Genomic DNA, 21,657 nt, shown 5'->3' with positions numbered 1-21,657 from the left:
TGTCCTGCGCGAATCGCTGTAGCTGTGCAGCGGCTCGCGCAGTTGTGGGCGGGCGTGCGCCGCCGGCAGCTTGCTCTTGCACATGCTGCAGGAGCGTGCCCGTGGGTCAGGCGGGCTCGATGTCCGACAGGGGCCCGCGATCGCCTTGTACACAGGCAGAATGGGGAACTGCCTTTGTAAACAAGGCGATTCCTCGTTCTGACAGGAGACATGTCAGAGATCTACTGTTCCCAGTGATCTTGGTCACGTCCCAGTGAGCCTATTCCCTCTACAGTTAGAACACACCCAGGGAACACAGTAAACCCCTTGATCGCACCCCCTAGTGTTAACCCCTTCCCTGCCAGTGACATTTATACATTGATCAGTGCATTTTTATAGCACTGATCAATGTAAGAATGTCACTGATCCCCAAAAAGTGTCATTTGGGGTCAGATTTGTCCGCAGCAATGTCGCAGTACCGCTAAAAATCGCAGATCATCACCATTACTAGTAAAAACTATTTTTAAAAAAAGTCCCTAAATCTATCTCATAGTTTGTAGATGTGATAACTTTTGTGCAAACCAATCAATATACGCTTATTGCAAAATTCCAAAAATATGTAGAAGAATATATATCGGCCTAAACTGATGAATAAATTAGTTTTTTTATATTTTTTGGGGGGATATGTTTATAGCAGAAAGTAAAAAAAAAAAAAAAAAAAAAAGTGAAGTGGTTAAACACCATGGCCTACCTGAGTATTGTTGCTGACCATGTCCATCCCTTTATGACTACAGTGTCCCCATCTTCTGATGGCTCCTTCCAGCAGGATAATGTACCATGTCACAAAGCTCCAATCATCTCACCACTGGACAATGAGGTCCCTGTACTCCAATGGCCTCCACACTCACCACATCTCATCCTATAGAGCACCGTTGGGAAGTGGTGGAATGGGAAATTCCCATCATGGATGTGCAGCCGACAAATCTGCAGCAACTGTGTGATGTTATCATGTCACTATGGAGCAAAATCTCTGAGGAACGTTTCCAACACCTTGTTGTATCTATCCACCAAGAATGAAGGTAAAAGGGGGTCCAACCCGCTACTAACAAGGTGTACCTAAAAAAGTGGCTGGTGAGTGTATTTTTATCAGATATAAAAGACCCAAATGAATGCGGAATAGTACCTCATTAAATGCTTACATATGTCCCTCAGGGACGTGCGGTGAGGTGAGTGGCTGGTGAGACACTGGCTAGTATCAGAGCCAGATACACACAGGTTACATACGCCGCGATCGTTAGAGTGAGAACAATCATTTTAGCACTCCTCTGTAACTCTAAACATGTAATCTGTAAAAAAAATGTACAGCGTCACCTATGGAGATTTTTAAGTACTGAAGTTTGGAGCCATTCCACAAGTGTGCGTAATTTTAAAGAGTGACATGTTAGGTGTCTATTTATTCGGCGTAATGTCATCTTTCACATTATACAAAAAAAATCAGGAATCAGGCTAACTTTAGTGGGTTTTTTTTTGTTTTTTTTTATGAAACAGTTTCTTTCCAAAAAAAATGCGTTTGAAAAATTGCTGCGCAAATACCGTGTAACATAAAAAGTTGCAATGACCACCATTTTATCCCCTAGGACAGGGGTGTCCAATTTTTTTTCAAAGAGGGCCAGATTTGATGAAGTGAACATGCGTGACATTGTTTGAACCATTAAAATTCGGTCTAAGTGTGTTCGTTCGAGCACTAATACAATGCCCAACAAGAATTCTCTTGCCTTTGTGGCTGTGTGTGGCGAAGAGTCCAATGATGAGCTCTGGCGTGTTATTTGGATATACCGTATTTATCGGCATATAACACGCATCTTCACTGTGAAGCAAAATAAGGGTCAGTGTCCATCAATGCAGCCTAATCAGTGCCCATCTGCAGCCTCACCATTGCCATGAATGCAGACCCACCATTGCCATGAATGCAGCCCCACCATTGCCATGAATGCAGACCCACCATTGCCATGAATGCAGCACCCCCACCATTGCCATGAATGCAGCACCCCCACCATTGCCATGAATGCAGCACCCCCACCATTGCCATGAATGCAGCACCCCCACCATTGCCATGAATGCAGCCCCCCACCATTGCCATGAATGCAGCCCCTCCACCATTGCCATGAATGCAGCCCCTCCACCATTGCCATGAATGCAGCAACCCCACCATTGCTATGAATGCAGCAACCTCACCATTGCCATGAATGCAGCCCCCTCACCATTGCCATGAATGCAGCACCTCCACCATTGCCATGAATGCAGCACCTCCACCATTGCCATGAATGCAGCTCCCCACCATTGCCATGAATGTAGCTCCCGACCATTGTCATGAATGCAGCCCCACCATTGCCATGAATGCAGCACCCCCACCATTGCCATGAATGCAGCACCCTCACCATTGCCATAAATGCAGCACCCTCATCATTGCCATGAATGCAGCTCCCCACCATTGCCATGAATGCAGCCCCACCATTGCCATGAATGCAGCACCCCCACCATTGCCATGAATGCAGCACCCTCACTATTGCCATAAATGCAGCACCCTCACCATTGCCATGAATGCAGCCCCCCCACCATTGCCATGAATGCAGCCCCCCCACCATTGCCATGAATGCGGCCCCCCCACCATTGCCATGAATGCAGCAACCCCACCATTGCTATGAATGCAGCAACCTCACCATTGCCATGAATGCAGCCCCCTCAACATTGCCATGAATGCAGCACCTCCACCATTGCCATGAATGCAGCACCTTCACCATTGCCATGAATGCAGCTCCCCACCATTGCCATGAATGCAGCTCCCCACCATTGCCATGAATGTAGCTCCCGACCATTGTCATGAATGCAGCCCCACCATTGCCATGAATGCAGCACCCCCACCATTGCCATGAATGCAGCACCCTCACCATTGCCATAAATGCAGCACCCTCATCATTGCCATGAATGCAGCTCCCCACCATTGCCATGAATGCAGCCCCACCATTGCCATGAATGCAGCACCCCCACCATTGCCATGAATGCAGCACCCTCACTATTGCCATAAATGCAGCACCCTCACCATTGCCATGAATGCAGCCCCCCCACCATTGCCATGAATGCAGCCCCTCCACCATTGCCATGAATGCAGCACCTCCACCATTGCCATGAATGCAGCAACCCCACCATTGCTATGAATGCAGCAACCTCACCATTGCCATGAATGCAGCCCTCTCACCATTGCCATGAATGCAGCACCTCCACCATTGCCATGAATGCAGCACCTCCACCATTGCCATGAATGCAGCTCCCCACCATTGCCATGAATGCAGCTCCCCACCATTGTGATAGGGATATTCCTGCGCTACCGTAAATGGAGAGAGAGCATGGAAAATAACAAAAGCTAAAAAATGGACAGCTGCATGCACCAAAACTGGGGACAGACAACCCCAACTATGACAAATGAATAAAGGGAGGGGGTGCTGATCTAACCAAAAAGGTGGTGGGGGTGTAGAAGGTCTCTCAATGGGTAGTCCGTAAAACAAGGGTTAGAGGGATGCTAGAATCAACATGTCATGTTGTAAATCATGTGTTTGAAGGACCAATCGATAGAATATAATGCAATGCAATGTAGTAATAAATGTGAAAAAAGCACAGGTGCCAGTCAGGCTATGATGAGCTAATAAAGCTGAAATAACATTTCTGACATACCCTGGGACCATAAATAAAAATCGCTAAAAGTTGAGTAAATAAGTAATCTATATCGAATAAAATACCTGTGGAAAAGGGCATGGAAAGTGCATAGTGCTATAGAACCCAATCCTCTAAACTAAGTAGCAAATATCTCACACTGCAGAAACCAACAGTGCGTGATCTTCTATATATAAACTAATTGTACCGCTACTCCCATGTACATAAAAAACGTAAAACAAGTGATGCAAAAAATATCTAGTGCATAAAACATGTGCCAATCAATCCGCAAAATAAATAAAATGAAAATCATCTAGTGGTAAACACATAATTAAGTGCAATCTTAAATATCAATACATAGCGTGCAAAAAATGCATACAAAGTGCATCGTGCTAAGTGATAAAGTGATCTAAATTCACACAATGTGCCAACAGTGTGTGATACCTCTGTGTAATATAACAGTTACCAATACTAAATTAAAACACAAACAGAGTGATAATGTTCACAAGCAATAGTAGAAAAATCCTTTGGGGTGCATCAAAAGGATTTCACTGTGCTCAAAAAAACAACTAAAAGGTGAAGTGCCAGAGGGGTGACAGACATGTAAGTCTTCTTCGTGTGCAAACACACTTAAGTGAGCAGTGGCCCCTTACCTAGCGGTGCTAGGTAAATCGCAGTGATCTACTAGCAGATGATGGTAATCTTTACTCGGGGTCCTGGGCTGCACTGCTTACACGCCTGCTGTTACCCTGTCAACTGCGGGCCAGTGTAGTAGGCTGTGGTCTTTTGATGTTGATCCTGGACCAGCGCGGGTCCTAACTCCACCTCCGTGCCTCACATATAAGTGTACCGATGGTAAAGGACAAAGGGGTACCGCATAGTGTGATAAAGTTTAAACCATGGAACTTTTATTCAAAATAAATGCAGGTACTCACATAAAAAATGACAGATCAATGCTACAATCCTACGAGCGGCGAGCTCGTTAGCCTCTGTCAATCAGAAGTGCCCAATCCGTCCCTACGCGTGACGTCACCAATCACGTGACTTCTTCAGGGGAATCAGAAGTGCCCAATCCGTCCCTACGTGTGACGTCACCGATCACTGGACTTCTTCAGGAGATCAATCCCTGAAGAAGTCACGTGATCGGTGACATCACGCATAGGGACGGATTGGGCACTTCTGATTGAAAGAGACTAACGAGCTCGCCGCTCGTAGGATTGTAGCATTGATCTGTCATTTTTTATGTGATGGTCCTTTACCATCGGTACACTTATATGTGAGGCACGGAGGTGGAGTTAGGACCCGCGCTGGTCCAGGATCAACATCAAAAGACCACAGCCTACTACACTGGCCCGCAGTTGACAGGGTAACAGCAGGCGTGTAAGCAGTGCAGCCCAGGACCCCGAGTAAAGATTACCATCATCTGCTAGTAGATCACTGCGATTTACCTAGCACTGCTAGGTAAGGGGCCACTGCTCACTTAAGTGTGTTTGCACACGAAGAAGACTTACATGTCTGTCACCCCTCTGGCACTTCACCTTTTAGTTGTTTTTTTGAGCACAGTGAAATCCTTTTGATGCACCCCAAAGGATTTTTCTACTATTGCTTGTGGACATTATCACTCTGACTGTTTGTGTTTTAATTTAGTATTGGTAACTGTTATATTACACAGAGGTATCACACACTGTTGGCACATTGTGTGAATTTAGATCACTTTATCACTTAGCACAATGCACTTTATATGCATTTTTTGCACGCTATGTATTGATATTTAAGATTGCACTTAATTATGTGTTTACCACTAGATGATTTTCATTTTATTTATTTATTTTGCGGATTGATTGGCACATGTTTTATGCACTAGATATTTTTTGCATCACTTGTTTTACGTTTTTTATGTACATGGGAGTAGCGGTACATTTAGTTTATATATAGAAGATCACGCACTGTTGGTTTCTGCAGTGTGAGATATTTGCTACTTAGTTTAAAGGATTGGGTTCTATAGCACTATGCACTTTCCATGCCCTTTTCCACAGGTATATTATTCGATATAGATTACCTATTTACTCAACTTTTAGCGATTTTTATTTAAGGTCCCAGGGTATGTCAGAAATGTTATTTCAGCTTTATTAGCTCATCATAGCCTGACTGGCACCTGTGCTTTTTTCACATTTATTACTACATTGCATTATATTCTATCGATTGGTCCTTCAAACACATGATTTACAACATGACATGTTGATTCTAGCTCCCCACCATTGCCATGAATGCAGCACCTCCACCATTGCCATAAATGCACCCACCACCACCACCACTGCCATGAACATTTGGGGCCACAAAAGATATATATGTCCAAATTACAAGGTGGGCCGTTTGAAACCGGAACGCAGGCCGGACTTTGGACATGCATGCCCTAGGGCGTCTGCTAAAACAATATATAAAATGTTTGGGGGTTCTGCATTATGATTTTTACATGTAGGAGAGAAGTGTCAGAATTGGCCTGGCTGGCAAGGGGTTAATTACCATAAGCAATATGCAAATACATATTATATATTGTTTTTAAGGTAATTTACTAAATTTTCAAAAACTGTACTCAAGCAGGTGGCTTAACGAACAAATTACTGAAGTTTGAAGTTCCAACCAGTAATTTCACAGTAAATAAATAATTAAATTATAACATATAGTATAATAATATACAGTAAAACCTTGGTTTGAGAGTAACTTGGTTTGAGAGCGTTTTGCAAGACAAGCAAAACTTTTAAATAAATTTTGACTTGATCTACAAGCGATGTCTTGATATACAAGTAGTGTCATGTCACAGCTGAGTATAAAAGAGAAGAGAGGTGCCTATAAGTGTAGCAAAATGGTTACATTTAATGAAGGTACAACATTTCACTCACATGGATCACATGGTTGATGATTAAAACTGGTGCATCTAAGTATGGAGGCATCCGGGGTAAAGCTGTCCACATAAACCATCCTCCGCACCATCGAAGTCGTCCCTTCCACGCTGCGCTCCACAAGCGGTTCAAGCCTCGCTTTCAAATCACTCTACTGCAGGGTAGTCTTCCTGGTCAGGATTGCAGACTGACAGCGGTGAGAGCCGGCGGTGTGGAGGATGGTCTATGTGGACAGCTTTACCCTGGATGCCTCCATACTTACATGTGCCTCTTTCAATCATTAACCATGTGAGTTGCTAAATGTTGGACCTTCATTGAATGTAATCATATTGCTACACTTAGTGGCGCCTCTCTTCTCTTTTATACTCAGCTGTGACGTGGCGCTACTTGTATATCAAGACATCGCTTGTAGATCAAGTCAAAATTTATTTAAAAGTTTTGCTTGTCTTGCAAAACGCTCTCAAACCAAGTTATTCTCAAACCAAAGTTTTACTGTATATTATTATACTATATGTTATAATTTAATTATTTATTTACTGCTGGATCCTGCTGGATTTTGCTTCTAATCCCCTTGTGGAGGCTTCCATTTGTTGGTGGACATTTTATGGTTACACAACCATCACATTGCTATAATCTTTTTATATGGACTATAAACTGAAGGACCTATGAAAAAATGGTTGTGGAACAAATCATTTGAGTTTCCATTATTTCTTATGGGAAAATTCGCTTTGATATACAAGGGCTTTGGATTACAAGCATATTTCTGGAACGAATTATACTCGAAATCCAAGGTTTTACTGTATTTAGCTTGAATATAACAGTATATTTTCAGCAGGCAGCAGATTCTCATTCTCCCTCTTAACTGTGTGAGAAAAACATGGGATTGTGGGTAAATCTTATACACTTAAACACGTTTTTTCCTTGTAGTTAAGAGGGCTGGGCTGGAAGGGAGTAATTGTCTTTTAGACACACCCCCTTCTATGACAGTGCAGTGAGAGGTGTGCCTCCACTGCAGCATTTTTATTGGACAGCTTGGGCCAATGGTACTTTACCATTGGTCCAAGACTCCAAGCTGTTCATTGAGCTCAGTGCCTCTAACAAGAAGTGAGGAGAGGCACTCTGAGCTCATCCTCTCAGTCTGCTGCAATCAGAGTGTGGTAGCTTGTATTTAAACCGGCCGCTCTGTATGTAGCTTCTGACAGGCTGCGTAAGGAGCCCAATATATCCAGAACCATAGGTGATAGGAGCCCCATATTTTGACCAATGGTGGGGTAGGACTTCAGCTACCTACCCCCTAAATCTATGAGCTACGACTCTCGAAGTCGATCATTTTATTATTTTTATATTTAATTTTTTTTATTATTTATACCTCACCTGCCTCCCCTGACTGCATGTCCCTGCTGTCCCTGGGTTTGACCTAGAATCAGCCTCTTACAACAGAGCCCAGACTCGGAGAAGGAGAAGCCGCAGTGGGAGCTAATTAGTTGTGCTGTATTACTCATGTGCTATTAAAGCGGACCTTCAGTAATTTTTTCATCTTTCCATCTATTAAATCTTCTGCCCATGTTGTTGTTTTAAATTGGGATAGTAAAACATTTTTTTTTCTGCCAGTAAATATCTTATACAGCCCACTTCCTGTTTCTTGTCTAGTAAAATGCCTAGGCTTATCACATCATGCACAGCTCTCCCTCTCACTCTCCTGAGAGTTTGCCAGGAAGGGAGGGGGGATGAGTTATAAGAGGGCCAATGAGAGCTGCAGAGCTGGAGGTGTGCCTCTGTGTAAATCCAGGAAGTGAACAGGCAGCAGCTTCAGCTGCCCACAGTTAGAATAGTTGCATCCAGACTCAGTGGAGGGAGATTTCTGCAGCATATTTGGTAAGTACAGAATCACATTATATATAAAATAATATGCAAAGTGGTTGGAGGGAAGCTTCGGAATGGCAAAGATGTTTTTATTACAAATTATGTGAGCAGACTGCAGTTTCTCTTTTAGGCCCTTTCACACTGGGGCGGTGGGGGCAGTAGCGGTAAAGTTTTAGCGGCGCTTCACCGCTGTTATATCGGCGCTTTGGCGCCGCTATTCAGGTGGGAGCGGGGCACCTTTAACCCCCCTAGAAGGGGTTAAAAGCGCCCGTGTAGTGCCACTGCCGAAGTGCTTTGCAGACGCTTTGGCAGCGCTGCCCATACATTCCAATGCTGTATACACCGCTTGCAAACCGCCCCAAAGATGCTGCTTGCAGGACTTTTTCTAACGTCCTGCAAGCGCACCGCCCCAGTGTGAAAGCCCGAGCTTGCAAATGAGGCATTTTTCAGGCACTATTTTTAGCGCTAAATCACCTGAAAAACGCCTCCAGTGTGAAAGGGGTCTAAGTTTTGGCCAATTTATGTAGGATATTTTATATCTATATACAGTTGTGCTCATAAGTTTACATACCCTGGCAGAATTTATGATTTCTTGGCCATTTTTCAGAGAATATGAATGATAACACAAAAACATTTCTTTCATTCATGGTTAGTGTTTGGGTGAAGCCATTTATTATCAATCAACTGTGTTTACTCTTTAAATCATAATGGCAACAGAAACTACCCAAATGACCCTGATCAAAAGTTTACATACCCTGGTGATTTTGGCCTGATAACATGCACACAAGTTGACACAAAGGGGTTTGAATGGCTAATAAAGGTAACCATCCTCACCTGTGATCTGTATGCTTGTAATTAGTGTGTGTGTGTATAAAAGGTCAACGAGTTTCTGGACTCCTGACAGACCCTTGCATCTTTCATCCAGTGCTAAACTGATGTTTCTGGTTTCTGAGTCATGGGGAAAGCAAAAGAATTGTCAAAGGATCTGCGGGAAAATGTAGTTGAACTGTATAAAACAGGAAAGGGATATAAAAAGATATCCAAGGAATTGAGAATGCCAATCAGCAGTGTTCAACTCTAATCAAGAAGTGGAAAATGAGGGGTTCTGTTGAAACCAAACCACAGTCAGGTAGACCAACTAAAATTTTAGCCACAACTGCCAGGAAAATTGTTCGGGATGCAAAGAAAAACCCACAAAGAACTTCAGGTGAAATACAGGACTCTCTGAAAACATGTAGTGTGGCTGTTTCAAGATGCACAATAAGGAGGCACTTGAAGAAAGATGGGCTGCATGGTCGAGTCGCCAGAAGAAAGCCATTACTACGCAAATGCCACAAAGTATCCCCCTTACAATACTCCAAACAGCACAGAGACAAGCCTCAAACCTTCTGGCACAAAGTCATTTGGAGTGATGAGACCAAAATTGAGCTTTTTGGCCACAACCAGAAACACTACATTTGGAGAGGAGTCAACAAGACCTATGATGAAAGGTCCACCATTCCTACTGTGAAACACAGAGGTGGATCGCTGATGTTTTGGGGATGTGTGAGCTACAAAGGCACAGGAAATTTGTTCAAAATTGATGGCAAGTTAAATGCAGTATGTTATAAAAAAATACTGGAGGAACATTTGCATTCATCAGCCAGGAAGCTGCACATGGGACTTACTTGGACATTCCAACATGACAATGATCCAAATCTCAAGGCCAAGTCAACCTGTCATTGGCTACAGCAGAATAAAGTGAAGGTTTTGGAGTAGCCATCACAGTCTCCTGACCTCAATATCATTGAGCCACTCTGGGGAGATCTCAAACGTGCCGTTCATGCAAGACAGCCCAAGAATTTACAGGAACTGGAGGCTTTTTGCCAAGAGGAATGGGCAGCTTTCCCATCTGAGAAGATAAAGAGATATCCAGCATTCAAATTCCTCCCCTACCCAACATATCAGGTCCAACACCACACTCAAGACTCTCCTCCTTTTGCCCAGTTACCACAGATGAAGTTGATAAACTCCTCTCCATGGCCCACCTTACTACCTGTCCCCTGGACCCTATCTTCTCTCAATTACTGCGACCACCTTCCCACTCTATCCTCAAATCCCTAACCCACATCTTCAACCTCTCCCTCTCCTCCGGCACCTTTCCTTCCCCGCTCAAACATGCACTGGTTACCCACATACTCAAAAAACCCTCACTAGACCCCACCTGTTTGAGTAACTTAAGACCCATCACCTTTCTCCCGTTTGCCTCCAAGCTCATCGAACGTCTTGTTCATGACCAAATGAGTCGCTACCTCACGGACAACAACCTTCTCGACCCCCTACAGTCTGGCTTCCGCCCACAACATTCTACTGAAACTGTCCTACTAAAACTCACCAATGACCTAATAACTGCTAAAACCAATGGCCACTACTCCATACTCATACTTTTAGACCTCTCTGCTGCCTTTGACACAGTTGACCACCTGCTCCTCCTCAGCAAATTACACTCCCTTGGCCTTCGTGATTCTGCATTATCCTGGTTCTCCTCCTACCTATCTCAGCGCACTTTCGTCACTTACAACTCCATCTCCTCCGCTCCCCTTCCTCTTTCTGTTGGGGTACCCCAAGGCTCAGTCCTTGGGCCTCTCCTATTCTCACTCTATACCTCTTCCCTGGGCCAGTTGATAACCTCCCATGGCTTCCAATACCACCTCTATGCCGATGACACACAGATCTATCTCTCCACTCCTCAACTCGCCCCCTCTATCTCCTCACGGATATCAAACTTACTGAATGACATATCGTTATGGATGTCACACCACTTCCTCAAACTTAATCTTTCTAAAACTGAGTTTGTTATATTTCCTCCTTCACGGTCCCCCTCCTGTGATTTCACCATTAATATCAACAACACAACCATTGGTCCCTCCACACATGCCAAGGTCCTGGGTGTAATCCTTGACTCTGACCTCTCCTTCAGCCCCCACATCAAATCACTAGCTAAATCCTGCCGCCTTAACCTCCGCAACATCTCCAGAATTCGACCCTTCCTGACTAACGACACCACAAAGCAACTTATTCACTCCTTGATTATTTCCCACCTTGACTACTGCAACTCTCTCCTTAATGGCCTACCCTTAAGCAGGTTTTCCCATCTTCAGTTTATTATGAATGCTGCTGCTAGACTAATACACCTCACTAATCGATCCGTGACTGCTGCTCCTCTCTGCCAATCCCTTCACTGGCTTCCCCTACCCCACCGTATAAAATTCAAAATGCTAACCATAACATACAAGGCCATTCACAACATCGCCCCCATCTATATCACCAACCTCATCTGCAGATATCGCCCAAATCGTCCCCTCCGCTCCTCCCAGGACCTCTTGCACTCTAGCTCCCTTGTTAGCTCCTCCCATGCTCGCCTTCAGGACTTCTCCAGAGCCTCTCCCATCCTCTGGAACTCCCTGCCCCAGTATGTCCGATCAGCCCCTACCCTGTCCACCTTTAGGAGATCCCTGAAAACTCATTTATTCAGGGAAGCCTATCCCACACCCACCTAACAACTGTCCCCGAGCCGCCCCCATCAAATCATTCTCTGCAGCTATTACTTTTTGTACCACCACCCCCCTCCCTTTAGAATGTAAGCTCTACGAGCAGGGCCCTCCTGTACCTTTTGTATTGTACTGTAATTGTGTTGTCCCCCCTATACATTGTAAAGCGCTGCGTAAACTGTTGGCGCTATATAAATCTCGTATTATAATAATAATAAAGAGCCTCATCCACAAATACCACAAAAGACTTCAAGCTGCCATCGATGTTAAAGGGGCAATACACGGTATTAAGAACTGGGGTGTGTAAACTTTTGATCAGGGTCATTTGGGTAGTTTCTGTTGCCATTATGATTTAAAAAGAGTAAACACAGTTGATTAATAATAAATGACGTCAGCCAAACACTAACCATGAGTGAAAGAAAAGTTTTTGTGTTATCATTCATATTCTCTGAAAAATGGCCAAAGAAATCATAAATTCTGTCAGGGTATGTAAACTTATGAGCACAACTGTACATATACAGTTTTTTTCATGTGAACATAGGTGTGGACTAGGCTTAACACAGCTGGCACATGCCTTGTCTGTATCTCTGTTGGCTGTTCTGAAGTCTAAATAAATGCATCTCTCTGGATGAACCGAACTGTTGCGAGAATAACTTATAATAATCATCCCACCACTATATCACTACATTAAGGAGCATGCTGATAGGAGGAAAGAGTGTTGTGACATAGAGATGAACCAATGAATCTGCTGCTTCTTCTTTCAGTCTTGTCACAGACTTGGGGAGAGACAAGACATGTAGGTGTGACTAAACTGCAGCAGAGGAAAGTCAGGCCTGTATTGATAGACAGAGCCGTTTGTGTGAATCTCAGGACTGGATGGACAGAAATACAATCTCTTTGGGATGTAAGACAAGCACCCTTATAATGTACTGTATTTCCTCTGCTTTTAGCTGTTTGTCTAGAGTTGCATAATAGTGATTTACTATGCCTTGTGGCAATGTGTGCATTACGGGAACACAAAGAGGTTGATTTACTAAAGGCAAATAAACACTCTGCAAGTGCAATTGCTGCAGAGCTTAGTGAATGAGCAGAAGCTCTGCTGACTTCCATCATTCAATCATGTGCAAGCAAAAATGTTGTTTCTTTAAATTTCCCTTGCACGTGATTGGGTAAAAGTGCAAAGTGAAGCTTTACCTAATTTACTAAGCTTTGGAGCAACTGCACTTGCAGACTGCACAGTCTATTTGCCTTTAGTAAATCAACCCCATACTTGTCAAGCTGGCCTGAACAAAAAAACAAAAATTAAATCATTGTAAAAAACGCGAAGGACCCATTCACATTACCTTGTTGCAAATTTATGGCAACCCCACACACTATGGGGTTGATTTACTAAAGGCAAATAGACTTTGCACTTTATATAGTATAGTTGCTCCAGAGCCTAGTAAATGAGGAAAAGCTCTGCTGACTTCCATCATTCAATCAGGTGCAATCAAAAATGCTGATTTTTTTTTTAATTTTCATTGCATGTGATTGGGTATTCATCGCAAAGTAAAGCTTTACCACATTTACAAAGCTCTGGAGCAACTGCAAAGTGCACAGTTTATTTGCCTTTAGTTAATCAAACCCGATGTATTGTGCAAGGCTGAAAAGTCTACATGCATGATTTGTGGTCCATTGTGGTGCATTGAGCAATCCATTCAAATGAATGGGCAACTGTAATGCAAAACATGGTAATACATGTGCAATTAAAGAGGTTGTAAACCTCCCTGTGTAATTTGTACCTATAGGTAAGACTATAATAAGGCTTATCTATAGGTCCTGTAAACATCTCCTAAACGTGCGCTGTTTAGGAGATATTTACTGTATACTGCACCAATGATATCATCGGCAAATGCGCTCTGAAGGAACGTCCGCCCGTGCCATTTCTTTAGGAGCATGTGACATGACTGGCGGCATGCGTGGGAGTGATGTCACGCGGCTCCGGCCAGTCACAGAGCCTGAGTCTGCGGCACCGGAAAAAAGACGGGCGAACATGGATGTGGCCTGCAGCGGGGAAAGCGCGGGCTTAGTTTGCAGGTAAGTGTCACATAATGTGCTAGTATGCAATGCATACTAGCACATTATGCCTTTTATTTTACAAAGCAGAAGAAAGGAAGAAAAACCCACCAGGGTTTACTTCCTCTTTAAAGCACTGCAGCTGACCAGACTGGTTTAAATGGGCCAGGCTGATAATATAGCAATTAAAAATAAAGTAAAACTGACCAAAACCATTATAGCTTAACTTTAAACAAATAGGAATGGTACTTACATCTCAGGAAATACAAAACTAATGATGCAATGAGTATAATCACAGGGATAATTACAAGAAATGTTATTATTGAAGGAAGATGACTTGTTGGAGGTGGCTCTGTAATGACAAAACAGACCATCAATCATTATTGTGCAGAGAAATGTTCACAATGACTACGGTACTCAGTTTTTCTTTTAACATTATATTGACGAACAGTCAGTTACCTTTCACTTTAACAGTAAAACTCTCAGAGTGGTCATTCTTCATGGATCTGTGACTGACAATGCAGAAATATTGGTCTCCATCTTCCTGTACGCTCGATGGTTTCACAGACATCAGGCTGATCACATTAAATGTCCCATCACTGGTCTTTGTTGGCACGCTGATACAGGTCTCTCTATCCAAGGCTGAGCTCTCAGAGGAGGCACTGTGCTTCTCCCATCTAAGGCTCGGTTCACACTGGGGCGACTTGTCAGGCGACCTAGTCGCCTGACAAGTCGCCTCCCGTTCTGTGCTATGGAACCGTTCTAATCGGAGCGACGCAAGTCGCTCCGACTTAGAAAAAGGTTCCTGTATTACTTTGGGGGCGACTTGGGGCGACTTGCATAGACTTCTATGCAGAAGTCGTCTCGCAAGTCGCCCCGGCAGTCGTTTGCAGGTCGCCTCGCTGAGGCGACCTGCAAGTCGTGCCGCCCATGTGTGAACCGAGCCTCATTTTCACAGATTCTGGATAGAACTTATTTACGTAACATGTAACAGATTGCTCATTGCCAGGTGCAATCGTGACTTCATAATGAGACAAGGTGACAATTGGCATCGCTGGGAAAATCAAATAACCAAAATTAGCCATACTCACTGCACACATGCATCATAAATAGTGTAATGAATGCAAACAAAATCATAAAAGGCACAGAACCAGAAACCAAACCATCCAAATTGTAAGTTAAAAAAAAAGTAATTTCTCTCTAGAATGGAACCTCTTCCTCTCCCTCATGGCTGTGGGTCTTGGCTCCCATCTAGGTAAGGGAAATTTGTTTCTAATGCACACGGTTGAGGCTCTCATGCACAAAACATTTGGCTTTTTTGAGCCTTTACACATTTACTTTTCTACATCTAGCTGGGACAGTAGAAAACCTGAGCCTGGAACAATGCACACAATCACTTTAATGATATTATCTTCACATCAGAGTTTCCCCTTCACCTCAGAAGCCATCCTCTATATTAAAGGTCCTCCAATCATACCAGAAGCCCTCCTTTACATCAGAGGTCCCTCATCACACCAGAAGCCGTCCTTTACATAAGAGGCCTCCCATTACACCAGAAGCCCTCCTTTACATCAGAGGTCCTCTCATCACACCAGAAACCACCCTCTATATTAGAGGTCCTCCAATCATACCAGAAGCCCTCCTTTACACTAGAGGTCCCTCATCACACCAGAAGCCACCCTATATATCAGTGGTCCTCCCATGACACCAGAAGCCCTCCTTTACATCAGAGGTCATCTCATCACACCAGAAGCCCTCCTTTACATCAGAGGTCCTCTCATCACACTAGAAGCCACCCTCTATATTAGCGGTCCTCCAATCATACCAGAAGCCCTCCTTTACATCAGAGGTCCCTCATCACACCAGAAGCTACCCTCTATATTAGTGGTCCTCAGATCAAACCAGAAGCCCTTCTTTACATCAGACGTCCCCCATCACACCAGAAGCTACCCTCTATATCAGTGGTCCTCTAATCATACCAGAAGCCCTCCTTTACATCAAAGGTCCCTCATCACACCAGAAGCCACCCTCTATATCAGTGGTCCTCCCATTACACCAGAGGCCCTCCTTTACACGAGAGGTCACCAATCACACACCAGAAGCCAGCCTCTATATTACAGGTCCTCCAATCATACCAGAAGCATTCCTTTACATCAAAGGTCCCTCATCACACCAGAAGCCACCCTCTATATCAGTGGCCCTCTCATTACATAAGAAGCCCTCCTTTACATCAGAGGTTATCTCATCACACCAGAAGCCACCCTCTACATTAAAGGTCCTCCAATCATACTAGAAGCCCTCCTTTACATCAGAGGTCCCTCATCACACCAGAAGCCACCCTCTATATCAGTGGTCCTCCCATCACACCAGAAGCTCTCCTTTACATCAGAGGTCCCCCATCACATCAGAAGCCACCTTCTATATCAGAGGTCCTCCCATCACATTAGAAGCCCTCCTTTACATCAGAGGTCCCCCATCACGCCAGAAGCCACCCTCTAAATCAGTGGTCCTCGGATCAAACCAGAAGCCCTCCTTTACATCAGAGGTCCCCCATCACACCAGAAGCTACCCTCTATATCAGTGATCCTCCAATCATACCAGCAGCCCTCCTTTACATCAAAGGTTCCTCATCACACCAGAAGCCACCCTCTATATCAGTGGTCCTCCCATTGCATCAGAGGCCCTCCTTTACATGAGAGGTCCCCCATCACACACCAGAAGCCACCCTCTATATCAGAGGTCCTCCCATCATACCAGAAGCCCTTCTTAACATCAGAGGTCCCTCATCACACCAGAAGCCACCCTCTATATCAGAGGTCCTCCCATCACACTAGAAGCTCCCCACTATATTAGAGATCCTCCCATTGCACCAGAAGCTATCCTTTGCATCAGAGGTCCCCCATCACACAAGAAGCCCCTCTCTATATCTCTATATCAGAGGTCCTCCCATCACACCAGAAGCTCCCCACTACATTAGAGGTCCTCCCAATGCACCAGAAGCCATCCTTTACTTCAGAGGTCCCCCATCACGCCAGAGACCACCCTCTATATCAGCGGTCCTCCCATCACACAAGAAGCCCTGCTTCACATCAGAGATCCCCATCTCACCAGAAGCCCTCCTTTACATCAGAGTTCCCCCATCACACCAGAAGCCACCTTCTATATCAGAGGTCCTCCCATCACATCAGAAGCTACCCTCTATATTAGAGGTCTCCAAAGGTACCTTCATCACATCAGAGTCTCTCCTTCACTTCAGAGTCCCCCCATCACATCAGAATCCTCCTATACATCATACATGAGCACCCAATCACATCATATTACCCCAACATACTCTCTTTATCACATCACAGTTCTCCCATCATCACAGAGTCCTCTCATCACATCCCCACATATTTGCTTCCTTGAATTCTGTGACCCGTAGTCACTATGCCCTGTGAGTAGGCACTGCACTGTCACACATTTTACAGAGCCCGCCTTCTAAACTACAGAGGTGCTGAGAGGAGGAGTTTCAGAAGGCGGAGTCAGTACAGGAATCACTGCTTCTGGGCAGCAAGGCACCATGGGATATGTAGTCCTTAGAAATGAAGGAGAAGCTGCAAAGCATGCATGGAATCCTGGAAGTTGTGAAAAGGGATTGCCAGCAGACAGGCAATGCTCACAACATGAAAGGTGGTTTTTCAAGTACGCTTATATTGGATTGTGAGATATAACTATTGTTTGTATTGTTATTTCATACTGCTGTCATAAAATGAAAGTGTGTGCTGTGACCATAGAACTCCTTTAGGGTATTAATCTTATGCATATTGTATTTAGCATTCTCGCTTACCTGACACCTCCACATTGTGAGTTGCTGTGAGTTTGTTCCCTGCAACAAATACATTACAGACGTACATTCCTTCATCGCCTTGCTGAACATTGTACAGGGTGAGACTGGCATTGCCTCTTTTAAATCCTGTCCCTTCAACATTAGAATTTTGTCTATATTGTGTATGGCGGCCATTTGTAAACAGATATACATTATCTTCACTTCCATTCGCTGACACCATATCCCAGCGCACAGAATCCGTAACCAGATTCAGATTCAGATCCTTTTCTGGTTGATCTTTGTCAGTAAGAACACAAGGGATTGTCACGTTCTGTCCCAGGAGCGCTCCAATGTATGATGTACTATCCATGATCTCCAATGCTGAAAGATAGCACAGACAAACATTAACATATTAATGCAAGCTACTGACATGAATGTTGCATTTGGAATTTATTAAAATGCAGTGGCGGCTGGTGCTCCATTTTTTTGGGGGGGGCGGCAAACATACCACCCGATTCCCCCCCCCCCCACCATTCGGTCGGTCAATCAATCGATCAAACCCCCAACCCCGCCCCGTTGCTCGGTTTAAAACCCCCCCCCCCCAATCGCTCGCCCGTCCGCCCACCAGCCCAACTCTAATGCCGCGTACACACAATCGGACTTTCCGCCAACAAAACCGTGTATTTTTGTTCGAAGGATGTTGCTCAAACTTGTCTTGCATACACACGGTCACACAAATGTTGGCCAACAATTCCGAAAGTGAGAACGCGGTGACGTACAAGACGTACGAGGAGCCGAGAAACAGAAAGTTCAATAGCCAGTGCGGCTCCCTCTGCTTGATTCCGAGCAGGCGTGGACTTTTGTGCGATCAGACTTGCCGACAACAACGTTTTGTTGGCGGAAAATTTGAGAACCTGCTCTCAAAACATTTCTTGGCGGAAAGTCCGACAGCAAATGTTCGATGGAGCATACACACGGTCGTACTTTTTGACAATAAGCTCACATCCAACAAAATGTTAACTATCATAATTTTATTGCTCTCAAAATATGCTCTGAGTGTTTAAAGCAGTATTAAATCCAAAAGAGAACATTTATTGTATTGCAGCTTACCAATTCTTAGATGTGATGGCTGAATGTATCAGTTCACATGGCTGAGACAAACCATTTAACACCGACAGGGGTGCTTGCAATGATCAGCATTTATTTATGTAAAACCTTTATCCCAAAAGGAAAATAAAACTCTGCTGTATCTGCTTATAAAGCGAAAGCTGAAGGTTGGCTTCAATTTGTTAGTGTATCTAAATCTGCTAATATATCTAACCCTCCCCTCCCCCCCAGACTGACAATGCAGCTGTCTGCTGTGCCTCCTATGCTCATTCCTTCAGTTGTGTCATACAGGAGGTGTGTTACTGGCCAGCTCACCAGGTGAAAACGAATGCACCCGCCACATCTAATGATTGGTAAGCTGCAATATATTACCTTTCTCAAGTAAAAAAAACACAACACAATATAAAAACTATTGTAGCGCTGGTATTTTTAATACAGACGCTATAAGTAAAAATGTAGTTGTCTGAAGCTGTAGTTTAGCTCAGACTGCAATTATTGTAAATTCTGGTTGGATGGCGCCCTATTATTTTGGCCAAGGTTGAAAATTGCAACAAGCTGGGTGTATTGAGTGCCTACTTGCCCGGAAACAGTCAGTGGGTGTGGTCTGCCCGCTGTGCCTTCTGGGAGAGGGTACTTAAGGCACAGACCCCGTGACAGGGAAGAGTTCCGACCTGATGGCCCTCCTGGCCTAAGGTGTGTCACTGCTGTCAAGTTTGTCTCGGGGCCGGCTGGCCCGAGGCGTCGCTACTGAAGGTAGGCCCAAAAGTCTTGGGGCCTACTGATTCAGGGATGGTCCTGTGCTGTCTTGCCTGTGGGAAGAAACCGAGCGACTGGAGAATCCAGGGGAGGACTTTTCAGGAGAGGACTGCGCAATAAGGCCGGTGCCTCTAGAAGAGCCTGGAGACTTAGTTGGAGGATGCATCCCGGGTCACATACCACACAGTACCGTAAGTTTGGAAGAAGGTCAAGCCTTTGATATTGCAACAAGTCACTAATTACCCAATCCTGTGGCAGAGGATTGTGTAACAGTTACACCAAATCTTAAAGTCTGTGGCAGAGACTATGACCGAGCATCACATCGGCTGCTAGGTCAGTGAGAGGTCTGTCCGGTGGTTGCTGAATCCAGTTATGGAGCTGTTGCCCTCTGGATCAAAGAGAGTGTTCCCGATCTGCAATTTCAAGGTACCTGAATTCCCCCTAAACCCTCCATCCCTCTATTGCATTTGTCTTTCTTAAATAAAGCATTGAAGAAAGAGACTGTGTGTCGGAGCTGAAATTACTAAAAAGAAGTCTTTAATGGGACCCCTAAGACAGATATGGTGAAACAGTAAAGGAACGGTAAGGCCAATCAAATACCAGCAGCTGCTTTGGGGGTAAGTGCTACACTGTAATAAACTATATATGAAGTATATAGAATAAAATTTTACATTGGAAGCAGGGATGTGCATATCATACTGCCCAGCGCCCAGGACATTTAGCCTTGCTGTGGGTAAGCAGCAGGGTATACCTTATGTGGTGCGATTTTCATGTCAGTTTTCAGTGTGGTTGTTCGGCGTTTCAGGTGCGATTCTAATATGATTTTGGTATGCGATTATAATAGCCCTTTGTTCAATGAGAATTTAGTACTGCCGCGATTTTCAGTCTGCCTTCATATCCTAGAAATGCCATCAATTCTCTTCTCTACAAAACTGCCTTCAATTCACTTCTATGCAAATCTGTCTTCTAGTGACTTCTATGCAAAAGTGCCTATGAATCGCATCCTATGTGAACAGTTATCTCAATATGCCACTATACTATATCCTGTGGGAGTTTGGAATGCATCGCTTCAAACTTGCTCAGGACCCCTTTTTTTAACTGGATAAAAATTGTACCGCAAAGAAGTGAATGCCCTTCATAAAAACAATGTTGTGACAGACCCACCTGGGACAGGGGGGCTTTTGGAGGGGACTGCAGGCTAGCCTCTTGCTTACTAACTATGGGCCCTGGCATTTGGGGGGGGCTTTATTCTTTGGGAGGTGTGTGCCTGGGGGGACATTTGGATTAAATTTACTTCGGATTCAAGTTCATGTCTCCCCAAAACACGCAGACTCTGGGAACTGGAGGACTCAGAAACATATTTGGGATCTCTATGATCAAACCCCCCTCCTAGACTCAGAGCAGATGTTAATATAATCTGCTCTAAACAACCTGATGCTGGGATCTCCTGCTATAGTCTGTTTATTAAGGTGTTATGTGTTTATTGTTAAAGCGGAGTTCTGCCGAAAAAAAAAAAATTAAAAGTCACCAGCTACAAAAAGTGTAGCTGCTGACTTTTAATGATCAGACACTCGCCTGTCCCACGGTCCAGTGATGCGGCCTCCCGGAGCCTCGCTCCTCTCCCCCTCCTCTCCACAGCGCCAGCATTCTTACTGTGGGTCCCCGGCTGTGGCTTCACAGCCAGGCATGCACTGCGCATGCGTGAGCCACGTTGCGCGCTGTGATTGGCCGGGCAATCTTCTGGGACCTGTGACGTGTCCCAGAAGATTGCAGGGAGGGAGGGGGTAGAGGTGAACTTCCTTCCAGCGCCGCTGAGCCCCGGGAGGAAGTGGGAGCTGGATGCCTCTAAAAAGTGGGTATCCGCCCCCCCCTCCCAAAAAAATGACATGCCAAATGTGGCATGTCAGGGGGCCACTTAAAGTTGAAGTTCCATTTTTGGGTGGAACGTCGCTTT

General features: G+C 44.6%; 1 protein-coding gene across 1 annotated transcript in view; it reads right to left on the bottom strand.

Annotated features, from left to right (window-relative positions):
• LOC141111892 (uncharacterized) overlaps positions 1-21,657 on the bottom strand; it is a 64,542-nt gene that overhangs the window by 26,269 nt on the left and 16,616 nt on the right. The window contains exons 2-3 of the mRNA XM_073604103.1: positions 17,862-18,221; positions 14,289-14,387 (exon numbers count right to left, since the gene is read on the bottom strand). Coding sequence (XP_073460204.1) covers positions 14,289-14,387; positions 17,862-18,221 — 459 coding nt within the window. The remainder of the gene's footprint in view (positions 1-14,288; positions 14,388-17,861; positions 18,222-21,657) is intronic.

Source organism: Aquarana catesbeiana, linkage group LG11 (assembly GCF_042186555.1).
Source record: "Aquarana catesbeiana isolate 2022-GZ linkage group LG11, ASM4218655v1, whole genome shotgun sequence".
Classification (NCBI taxonomy): domain Eukaryota; kingdom Metazoa; phylum Chordata; class Amphibia; order Anura; family Ranidae; genus Aquarana; species Aquarana catesbeiana.
This window is presented reverse-complemented; position numbering and strand designations above follow the sequence as displayed.